This window comes from Colias eurytheme, chromosome 18 (genome assembly GCF_061535395.1).
Source record: "Colias eurytheme isolate Ceu_HAF_F1 chromosome 18, ilColEury1 Martin Lab GWU primary, whole genome shotgun sequence".
Classification (NCBI taxonomy): Eukaryota; Metazoa; Arthropoda; class Insecta; order Lepidoptera; family Pieridae; genus Colias; species Colias eurytheme.
In genome coordinates this window covers 7,616,202-7,628,876 of record NC_142997.1, presented here as the reverse complement: position 1 = coordinate 7,628,876, position 12,675 = coordinate 7,616,202, and the positions used below count along the sequence as shown (strand labels likewise).

At 36.5% G+C, this 12,675-nt stretch overlaps 1 protein-coding gene across 3 annotated transcripts in view; it reads left to right on the top strand.

Moving 5' to 3' along the window:
• MTA1-like (metastasis associated 1-like) overlaps nt 1-12,675 on the top strand; it is a 54,807-nt gene that overhangs the window by 31,105 nt on the left and 11,027 nt on the right. For all 3 annotated transcript variants that reach the window (XM_090112134.1, XM_090112133.1, XM_090112135.1), the window contains 2 exons: nt 286-393; nt 12,217-12,410. In XM_090112134.1, the coding sequence (XP_089968260.1) occupies nt 286-393; nt 12,217-12,410 (302 nt within the window). The remainder of the gene's footprint in view (nt 1-285; nt 394-12,216; nt 12,411-12,675) is intronic.

The following is a 12,675-nucleotide window of genomic DNA, read 5'->3' as shown; positions in this document are numbered from 1 at the left end:
AAAGTATTTATAAATAAATAAATAAATAAACAACAAAAAATAGTTAGTTGAATGAAAGGTTAATAGCGTTATCATTCTGAGTTTGAACATTATTATTTAAATTTTAATTATTGTAGGTACCCACTCTACTAATCCAATTAAGGTTTTTGCAATTATTTATAAAAAATCCGTCTCCATGTTATAAGTAGAATCTGCACACCTATTATAATAGTCTATAAGCTTACTCTTCCTCTTTACACATTAATTTTCGTAAACTGAATAATTTAATGGAATTTCGTGTTACAGTGGCCCAGTCAGAAGACTCACCGGTTGCAATGAAACTCAAGAAAATATGCCTTAAAACGCCTATAGGCGAGGAACAGGCGGCACAAGCTGTATTAGACCCTGCGATAGGTAAGCGTATTCGTTAATACAACCGCTAACATCACCACACATGTGTATACCAACCAGCGAATAGCCTTATTGCATTCGTAATAAGTTCCACATTAATTAAACTTGCATTCCCGACATGGAATATGTCGCTTTCAATTGATGAACTGCTTTTATTTTCCACGGCATCGAGCGTCGCGACTCGCGGCTATGATGTCATAAATTTTATTGCGCAAACTATTTCATTATATTATAGTACGCAAAAACCACATTTATTCGAGTCCCCGCCGAAATTATTTTCCGCTTTACGTGTTATCTTTGTCTAACTCGTCTAATAAACATTTTAATTGTATTCAATGTCACTGTTTTGTTCAATGCCTACGTGTATCTTGTTAAGGCTAAAGACGATTGGTTAGTGAAAAGTAACGACTCCTGTTAATTATTTTTCCAAATTACCTATTAAATACTTTCATACCTACCTATCGAAAATGATATATTAAGTTTAAAAGAAAAGAATCTTATATTAATAACTAGCGGTCCGCCCCGGCTTCGCCCGTGGTACATAATATTTACGTTTTCTCTACATAAGAACCATCCTCGTTCTTCAAGGAATATAATAAAAAAAGAATTATCGAAATCGGTTCAGCCGTTCTCGAGTTATGCGCTTACCAACACATTTTGCGATTCATTTTTATATATAAGAAGAAGAAGAAGGTTAAAGTGTTGTAATATAAAATAGTTAAAGGAAAGTGTTATAATTAAATCTTAATTAAGAATACGATAAAGTTACCTCACTCTTTAACTCTGCGGGATGACGTAAAGAGTCTAAATATACCACATTTCTAAATCGGTTGAAGCATTCACAAGTTATGTTTGAAATCGTATTAAGTAACGAATATAGTAAAAGTACCCATTAAAAACACTATTTTAGTGTAATTAATCGATAATAATCTTATTCTTATTCCAAGTTTTGTTTTTTAATAATTTAAAACGCTTGAGAAATCTTCATACGTAGTCTATATGCCGACAAAAGGATTATTTTGACTTATTTTTACTGTGGCTCTATTGGCCACAGCTTTATTATAGATAGCCGTCAAAATGCACTATCCAACACGATAATAATTTTTCAATTGGAAACAGTAGTTTCTGAGATAAGTGAGGTTAACCCACCATCCAAACAAACTCCTCTGCTTTATAACGTTAGTTCAGATTACAATATGAGCGTTCATAAGCCAAGATGCATACTCTTTTAGACAGACAAGCATCATGCTCGTATCAACCCATACCATCAAATGACATTGCCATTACTTCCGAGTAGGCACTTATATCATGTCCGCCTATAAAAAATTCTATGTTAGAACTTAGAATACTCGGAAAATATTAAATCGTAGTAAAGCGTATAAGAAATAGTCGACATCAGGCTGTATGAGATTTCTGTTCTTATATCACTGTTAGCGTATGCTAGACCATAACGCAAGCTAGTCCTGCAATCCAACTACTCCTACATTTGTATTTACGATAAAATTTGTTTGAAAAGAAATAAAAAAGTTTGTTGCCTGACTTTAGTAAGCCTTTAGGCACAGCTTTTGGTGATAATCCGGAATGATGTAAAGGTACTAATATAGTATATTCATATTGCTTTATTATACTATCGCAGTTTACCATCAGAACAGGGAACGACATTTAATGAAGTACCTAGCTGCCTACATATAATATGAGAACTTAATTCTTGATTGATACAAAAAAATAAATGCAAAATTAAACACCTGCGCCATTATTGAAATAAGGTCAAACTATGTTTGTTACTTTATGGTTTCTGTTTCTGTTTGTCGACTCTGTTGGAAGAATTTTGTCAAATCTATCTGTAAGATCTTCTAGAAATGAAATTTTAATACATTGTGGTAGTTAGTTAGCACTCGTATTTAAATTTTGATGACTTGCATGTGTTGTGTGCAAAACTACGGAATGTTTCACGTTTATTCCGCGATTAGTGCGCTTTTTAGCGGGTGGTTTGTTTTGATTTGCTAAAATGCTTGTGTTATTAAAATAAGTATTTTTTATTGTTTCGAGGAGTTTTATACTTTTATAAAATTGATATGTATAATTTAACGGCATTCGACCTTCACTGTTACATCGGAGTTTTTCTATTAGCTCGCAAGTTCAACCGATTGATCTATTTATACTGCTCCATTTAGTGTAACGTGATTAATTTTATAAACATTTTATATTCTAATCCACTCTTCTGTATTGATATGGATTAATATAATATTCATTCCATTTTAATTTTATGTGTAACGGCGGGGGCACACGATGCGTTGCGGCGGCGGTCCGGCGCCGGAGCGGTGTCGCTGCGTCGTCTTACATAGAAATATCTGTGGCATGTCACACGATGCGCTCCGGCGCCGCACCGGACTTGCAACCACCAAGACGAGGCGGGGAGGGGTGAATGCGGTGCGACGCCGGAGCGGCACCGCTCAGTTGTTTTGCGTCACAAGGAAGGAGACACGCTCGCTTTTCATTAACAGACTGTCCAACGCTGCTACGGCGCCGCTGCGACAAGACAACGTTACGGCGCCGCACCGCTCGTGTGCCCACTGACACGGTGAAATCTTTGCGGTGCGGCGCCGCAACGCATCGTGTGCCCCCGCCGATCACTCATTTAGCGTGGATAGTATAGACTAGCTGTTACCCGCGGCATTGTTTGCGTTGTTTCGTTTACCTCAGGTACCTCCTAAACTAAACCAATATTTTTGCATTTATGAGGTACATAGTCCCAAATCTAGTCTATTCTGTTGTTCTGGGTGATACATCTAGGTTGATTGGAACTGTTATCTTTTGATACCTACTTCTATAGAATGTCGATTATGATCTTAATTTGGAAGCTGTGATTGCACTTGGTCTATGTGCACATGATGTAGGCTCGTATAAGGGCGAAGTTGAGTTAATTAGGATTAGTTTGCATTCGAGTAGTGGTTGTACGTGAGGCGATTAGCAGACGGCCGTCGCTTGCCGCGACGCTCGTGGCCGGCCGCGGCGGGTCGCGGGCGGCGTTCCTCCAGCGTGCGTGGCACTGCAGCTCTCCTCCACCGGCGGTAATTTGATTGGGCCCGAGCTGTCACCTATGCGCCGCAGTCGCCCGGCCGTCGCTCGCCGGCTATCGATTAGAGCCCCCGCTCCCCGGCCGCCCCGCCGCCCGCGAACCGGATCTCGTCACGCCGCCATTGTATACCCGCGACGCTTAAACGCATTCGTTTCTCCCGATGCGAAAACGACGCATTCCTTCCGCGCGCCCGTCCGCCCCGCCCCGGCCGGCCACGCCGCGCGGCGCCTATCGGGACCGCATCCGACCTCTCATTACTTATTTACACCGATTCAATGCCGATCAATGACAACCTACACACAATACACATCCCTCCGCTTACCTCCAGCTACACTATTTACCTTTGACATTAAAGCTTCAATCTTAATTCTGGAATGTTCCATTGCGAACGGGCATGTCTCGCCTCAATGTATCTACGAAGTTTTTAATGTCCGCTAATGCAATACTTATAAACATATTTGAGAAATAAGTAACACTAACGAGTATTGCACATTGCGATGAAATGTTGCAAGTTGCACTTGAACAACTCATAGACTCAACGGCCGGCGCTCGCGCAGCTCTGTTATTGTGAAATTCTCGTTGCGAAAGACCTAACTTGAGATAAACTGTCACTTATTCTATAAGATGTCGGTTTAATGTCGTACATAAAAACCTCGTTAAACCATACATAAATTAGTTTCTTATACACATCTTACATTAAAAAATATTTCTATATATGCTGTTAACGCGTTTATATGCACTTACACTCCTATAAAACAAACTATAAAACTGAAGAGATAAAAATGTGAGATGGAATAACCTACATGCACTTTTATTACGATTCATTTTTATCTACTGAATATTTTTCTAAGAAGCAATCATGAAATTTTAACGGCTTCTATTCAAGTAGATGTACTCACTCGGTACATTAGCTAAATTAGATATGCTTTATATTATTATAATAGGAGACGTTAAGTCTGGCACTGAACAAAGTCTGATGAATGAACATTTTTTTAGATAGGGAGATGATACCATACAAATACATAAAACTGAGTTGCCTTTTCGTAATGAGGAAATATAAGCTTTTTAGTTTTTATTGAATGGAAGTGTATTCCGATTGTAGTATATTGAGTATTGACCACTAAACCATTAGTATATAGATATTATTTTTTTCTGTAAGTTTTTTTGAACTTTCACTGAAAGGTAAAAATAACAGTTTAATATTGCCTCCGAATTATCGAACCGTTTTATGTATAATAATGTAATCTAAAATCTAACTCTGTTATCTCCAACGTAAATATGTACTAAATATGATAAGAATATTTTTCTGTAAAAATGTCTTCAATTTAGTTTATTATTCTATTTGAAAAAATTAAGAAGAAATCCGATTTTACAAAGATACTACTCCGATAATTTTAAACTTGAAGGTATTTAGCTACAAATGTTTATGTTTTACTCGTTGATCATGTTATAGAAGAACCAATAATTCAATTGATTTATTAATCATTTTATATCACACACTTCACATACCTACACATAATATGAACTGAATCCTAAGGAATTATTAACCCGTGAAAAAGCTGTAGATAGATGCGTTAGTACCAATGAAAACTTTATGGACATGTTGACAAAACGAACAGGCTGTTTAAGGGGTCGTAAAACGAGGATTTAAATATCTTTCCGTATGCTCTTAGTCTCATTAACATGTATAGCCAAGTTGCATTTAAATAAAGTAGTGCAATCACTTGACCTCTGATACGATAAGTACTAACATACAATAGTTAGCTCAGTTATGGTTGCTACCATTTGTTTGTATCGTGTATCTTAAGCGAAGGTGGCCAACAAACACACTTCTTGTAATCATCAAACTACTTCAGGGGTCAAGTGAATATTTCAAGTGTCTAAAAATAAAGCGGATGCTACCTGTCCACTTTCTATCTGACCAGGCAAGGTCATGTTAATTCACATACCATTAACAAAGATAAAGGTATATCTAGATAGAAATGTAGTAAAAATAAAAATGTCTAGTAAATGTGTAAGTTGTCCGTTTCGCGGGACAGTTTCAACGTGGAGGGAACTTTTACTCTCGTAAAGGCCCGGAAACCGCGCGCTCTGTGGTCCCGTTCGGGAATTTAGAGCTGAATGAATATTTATCTGTTGCTTTTGGTTTTCATACAATTTGTACGAAAAATACAGTATTTAATAATGTATTAATTAATTTGAAGCATTTCTTGTACTTTGTACGAAATCGTTTTGGTTAATTTAATTTATTGAAATTCACAAATAGTAACTAACTTATCGCTAACCGCAAGTTAGATTTTTTGTTTTTTATTACTAAAGCTTACAATGAAAGATTATACCTAGTTCTCTTCAGTCGGTACGGTCTCCTACCGAATTCACTACGTAGATATATTATATTTGTGAGAAATGGCAAAACGATCAAGAACAAATCTTCTTTTCCACGTTCAGTATTCATTCTAATATTTTCTAATCCTCATTTGAAGTTCAATTTACCTATAATTATATTAATCGAATGTAATATAAATAATAATAATATATTAAAAAAAAAACAGTTCCATTCAAAATATGCTATTAGAATTGAAATAAATGCTCTCAGCCAATGTATTTACGAGTAGTATTTGTTTGACTAGTTCGCTCTATGTCCCTAAGCCAGCTCAGTACCGAGTTGTCCAACGTGTAAACAAACTTTTAGCGTCGTAAAACATACTCACATTACACAAAAATATCTTAACAACCCATCTAAGCCTACGACGACATCTTAGAAATCCACGTCTTTTTAAAATCAGGTGTAATTATCAACATGGATAAAAAAACAGCACTATAAATTCCATGTAAATGAACAAGCACATCAAAGTTAGCGGAACAAAAAGATTTTACCAAAAAAGGCGATATAGAATCGAATTTTTGTAGTAGCTCATGAATACGGGGATCTTGTTCGAGCACTTGGCACGAGTTGGAGGTGTTTGATACCGAGTGGTATTTAGCTCCACCACAGCAAACTGAAGATAAACAAGTCCTCTTGGCTGGAAAAACGTTGACTTTTTACGCTTTATTCTTAATTTCTTTTTCATTCTTTCGCGGCTCTTTTCACAAGCTTTTTGTACGGATTACCGTGCACCGTGCTGAATGCGACTCATTTCGGATTTAAGTGTTGTCTTGCTACTGATCTTGAGTTCATTTCAATTTTGAGAAATAACAATTGCTTCTTGGATTCTTTGGTAAACAATGTATTGTTTCAATATAAAGTACGATTTTTAATTACGGAATAGAGCATTGGAGCAGTTGTAGCCGTATTATGATTTAGATTTTAGACAGACGACATACTTTATCGTGTTGATTTTGATTTTGTTTTGTCGCATAGAAATTTCTGCATTGAAAAATGATTATATTCTGTTGAGTAGGTATTCACAATGAGGTCTATCTACTTCATGACTTGAAATTTCTAAAATGTTTGTCTCTTATCCTCTTTCTTTGTAGAAAACAGTATAGGTATAGTGTTAAAGGAAAACCAACAACTATAAAAATTCACGTTTTAATGTAAATTACTTTCTCTTATCGTGTCCCACACTTTAATAATAATACGTATAATTAGATGCCTACTTAACTGCTATTTATATACAGAGTTAAGTTTTAATTTCGATTCGCCAGACACGGGCAGGATATATGTATTTGTTTCATAGAAATGTCATTGACCCCTATGAATACAGTAGAGGCGTCGCGGTTTAAATACTAGGTACCTTAGGCGGTGACGCGCATGCTTATTTCTAAGGTCGCACCCGCCAACCTTTCGATAGAAATGATATCAATTAAATGAGCATCGGTCGGAATCGAGCCTGGAGCGGGCCCGCGCCTCAGCGTCTCCGGAGGCCGCGGTCCCTGGAGATGAGTGGTGATCGGGACCGCGACCGCATCTTACCGGCGACCGCTGTTGTCACTGCGGTGTTTCGCGGGCGGGTAGATTTATTTGGACGTACCCCCCTTGGGTGGTACGGGGTGGGCGCGCCACCCACACCGCCACCTCCACACATTTGACTGGATCAATAAGTAAGCAAAGGATGCCCGAGTAGAAAAACCATACACCCGACCACCCCAAGGGGGCACACGTAACCGACCCCCCCACTAGCGGGGGCCTCCACAGATTGCCATTTTCTCTTTGCCTACGCTTTAATTAGTTGCGTAGTGATGCGAGTGGAACCATAATCCCGTGTTATTGAATTGCCGAATATGAACTGATCCCCAAATATGTAGTATACATACACAAAGGCAATTAATTATTTTCCACTTATAAAATCACCACGACATGAACAGCGCGGTTACCGCATAAACTCGATCTCGATAAGTTTACTTTATGGCTAAACGTTTTTCAAAAGCACATACAATATATTTTCCTTTAAAACCAAACAAGTTATATATTATGAAAGTCAAAAGTGTAGCGGCTCAAACAAAGCTGTTCCATTATGTCCTAATCTAGAATCTTCGATGCTGACAATGCCACCATGGCGGGAGATAAGATAAGGTATGATACGACGTACCCCAGCTAAAATACCTTATACAAAGCTCTCCTATTGAAATACCTTGTTAAAATTAATCCAAATATTAAAAGATCGTTTTATTTTCAGTTTATTACAAACATCGTAAAATGCCAATAAGCCAGCTACAACTTGAACGAAGTATGAAACCGTAATTGTGGTTAAAGTTTTATACAAACTTCAAATTAACCAAAAAGCCATGTTCACTTAAATTGAGATTTATATACTCGAAATAATTATTGTTTAAATTCATATCTTCAGCTATATTTAGCCATAAACATGTTTGATATTCATGTTGTAAGCAAAACATCGTTTTGCATACCGTTTCGCGCTGTGGCTATAGTTTCGTAGAATAACACGATACACTATAAACTTTATAATTTTCAAGTACCGTTACGTTTGAGATTTGGCTTGTACATTTGATAAATTACCAAGATGAGGTAAAAACTAACTTTATATTATACGTTCATTTAAAAATAGAATCGCTACTACCGAAGAACTATTCGACATGCAGATTTCATATTCATAGAAAATATAACACTTTACTTATTCGACTGAATAATATAAAATCTAAAATTGGTATGGGTTGCTTACATGTTTAATTCACGTAAATAGAATTAATCAAATTGAAAAATGAAATGCTGAAATTATGAAATCTGTCCTGAAATACCAAACAGGAGCTGTAATTTTACTCCCTACTAATATTATAAATGCGAAAGTAACTCCGTCTGTCTGTCTGTTACGCTTTCCCGCTTAAACCTCTCAACCGATTTTGATGAAATTTGGCACAGACAATCTTTAGACCCTGAGAAAGAACATAGGCTACCTTTTATCAAAACACCACGCGGGCGAAGCCGCGGGCGGAAGCTAGTGCTGAATATAACGAATTACATTTGTTAAAAACTTTTATTAAACTTTATCAATCCATAAGACTGTGTCTATGTGGTGTCTATAGTTATTCCACGCTATTATTACGCTTGACAATATTATTCACCAACATAGTTAAAACCCAATGCTATACATATATGACTTGGTTTAGAAAAAACATTATGTATAAAGAAGATAAGACTATCCGGTATTTGATTGTACGACACACCTTATCCTTATGTCCTCTATTTTTTATTCTAAGAATACTTCGCTATTAATTAAACAGGCCTTATTATTTATCTATACATATACGTAAAACTAGTAGCTGACCCTGGTTTCGTCTTATTATACCAAAGAAAAATTGTCACAAACTTAAATATTTACAAGTTCAACTCCCTGTCGTATTGTATTCTAAGTTTGTGCATAATTTAATGCAAGATTTAGCTCCGGGTAGACTTCTCTAGTTTTTTAGAAACATTACGAATTTCTAAGTAATGAGATCAAAATTTTCTCAATAGGATTGAAGTAATTTGAAGGAGAAGGTGCGGTCGCCTAAATTGTAGTAATATTCATGATAGTTAACTTATACATATTACTACATACATATATATTTGAACTTCCGATTCTTTGAAAAATTTATATGGTCATCTCATCTCAACTCATTGATCATTGACTGTGTCCAAATACCTAATCAAAATACCAAATTAATGCTACAGAAGCAATGGCAATGATTCAAGCAGAAGAAACTTGTCTTGAAATCCCTTTTACGCGAGTCTTTTCACGCGAAGCCAATCGAAATAATTATCATAAAGTAAATCCCCCACAATTCGGCCGCCCCCGACCGAAGCTCGGTAATGGCGGCTCGCGACAGCTAGAGATGTTCCGTGTGAGATGTATCGATATTTTAATTTTTATTGTGTTTTATTTTTGGTGTTCGAAACATGTGCTGCTTGTTTTCGTGTTATTTGTAGTTTGGTGTAACAGTTATCTTTTTAATAGATTTTGTTTATACAGATTTGGATTGTTAATGTTAACATTTTTTTATTATTAATTTTATTAATTCTAATGTTATAATTTAAACGTGCTTATTGTGTAGTCAGTCACCTTGCTGTACTCGAGTTTAAACTGTATACAAATTAACAAGTAAACAAAACGCTATGACCCGTAGCACTTAGGAAAAATGTAGCTTTTCTTCCTGTTTAATGTCCATATTAGTGTAAAATATAAGAATTTTATGAGATTTTTTAGTAATTCGTAACTCAGTTTTATTATACATAAACATATTTTAATTAATTGATTATTGAGTCCAAAATTAAATGTTTTTGTTTTCCTTTTAACGTTGAGAGACGCGTCTGCCTAATTATAAATTTAAAATAGTATCGATAACACAAAATTTAACCTCGAAAACTGCTGCTATCATTTCTATAATGGAAAACAAAAAGTAGTAGTTCTCTTTATCCCTCTTAGACAACCCTCGGCTTTTATTGCCGCTGGAATTAACGTCGCCCTTAACATATTCTTTGCAAATTAAACAAACTGTATTTCGGATTTAAACGTAGACTTTCTTTGTTACTGTCCCGTTGGTTTATTTGGACTCCTCATCTAAACATACACATATAAGTAATAACAAAAACAATTAGTCGTTCGAATCCGATCTTTCCTGCCCATGTATAGAGTGTAGAGTGTAGACCACCCCGCGGTGAACACGTGTTTTGCTATAATCGCACGTCGGCATTTAGCTCGGCTAGTCTTTATTAACCGTGTGGTTTATGCGAGGAATCTGCGTGATAATAATAAGTAGCCAGTACGCACCCACCCCACGGGCCCGCACCCCCCTCTCCGCCGGCCGCACGCGCCGCGTTACCACACAAAGGCCATCTTAACTTAAAACCGGTCCTCGATATCGCCAAGTTTTAATTTATGTACTGAATGAATTATTAACATGACCTAATTGTTTCGGCGGTGCGACGCTTTAAATTTTATACGGCGCATTGCTTGCGACTTCGCCATCATGGGTGTGTCTCGTCACAATTAAACATTAATGCAACTTTCCAATTCGACTTGCTTCACAAATATATCAGTGAATCTCTCTTTAAAACTTGATCTACCAATGATACACGTTAGGTACTACTGTTCGTTAAAGACATTGGTTATATTTAACCGTTAACCGATCTCTGACTCTGTTTATTATCTACAATTCTAATCACAAAATATCACCACTCGTCTAGCGGCACATACACGGGGATAATAGGCATATTTACTTTTACATGTAACGTTTATTAGGGCGTCATTCAACAGCAAGTAACAAAAAGCCGAAGCCCAAAGCGTACGTTTCGCACGCACCTGCCTGTAGCGAGCCCAAGCGTTCCCCGCGTCTCTCGTAACTCACAAGGCACCTAGGGAAACAGAGCATAACCAATTAATACCACCCTATGTCAAACTGATGATTTTATGACTAACTATTACTTAACGGACATTAGAGCATCCATATTTTATTTTCATATCGTCTCCACAATCTATGGCTGTCTATTTGTTTTACTTTTACGTTGCTTTGGTGATTATTCTGATATTAATTTATTTAAGTATGATATGTTTCTGTCCTGTATTTATGTACGTTTTACAGAAAATTTGTTTGATCGTATTAATGATAGAAATTATTCACATACAAAAAATTGTCCGAATTGACCGAAACTAAAGATTAGGTGTGATCTACACCTAGGGGCTCTATACTTATTGGTCTGATAAACAGAATTTCTGTATTGATGTTCCTCTTCCATCTATTGCATTTAATATGTGATTCATCACACCATAAACTATTTATAATCCAACCTTATGTTTACCTCTGAAGGATCTGAAATGTTTGTTGATTTTATATACAAGAACTACTCGAGTTTTCTATAAGCATAACATAGGTATAGCTTCCAACTTATTGGTAAATGCTATACATAATATTATGTATACTTTCATAAAAAAATTATGTATTTACGTTAGATTTATTATTCCCTATCACAAACGAAAGTGTTCCAGTAAGTCTTCAATACCTTCGTAATATGCTGGTTAAAAATATGATCTCCTTTTTAATACATAGCTCCTTGAAAAGAGAAACAACATATGAAAGGCTGGTTTTAAAAGTTCTGAATAATTTCTTTCCAGCTTATCTATTATATTATATCATATATGAAATGACAAATTACGTATGAAAATATACGAAAGTGTTAGGCAGCCTTATAGCCTAACTTAGGCTATAAGGGACATTATCAGCAAGTGATGAAATCTGTTCTTATTATTATCAAGCTAAACAAAAATATCAATTAGTAACGTATTGTAACAAACATTTGATGCGAATTCCAGTGGCAATGGAGGAGGAATCTAGCGAGTTGCCCGGCGGCGACGGGCTGGCGCCGAAGCAGCGGCACCAAGCAAAGCACCGCGAGCTGTTCCTCTCGCGGCACGTGGAGACGCTGCCGGCCACGCACATCCGCGGCAAGTGCAGCGTCACGCTGCTCAACGAGACCGAGTCGCTGCTCAGCTATCTCAATAAGGATGTGAGTATGTACTGCCGCCGCGACACATTGTTTCTCTTATTTTATTAGGTTCGCTGGCGTTGTTAAAGGAAACCCGTATAGTTTCTATTATGAAACCTATGTCCGGTTTCAAGTGTAAAATTAAGTTACCAAATTGCATCGAAATCGGTTTAGTGATTAAGGCGTGAAGAAGAGATAGACAGAGTTTCTTTCGCATTTGTAATATTAGTAGAGAAGTAGAGATTAGATATGTTATGGTTTTTTCTTATTTGTGCATTACCGTTTT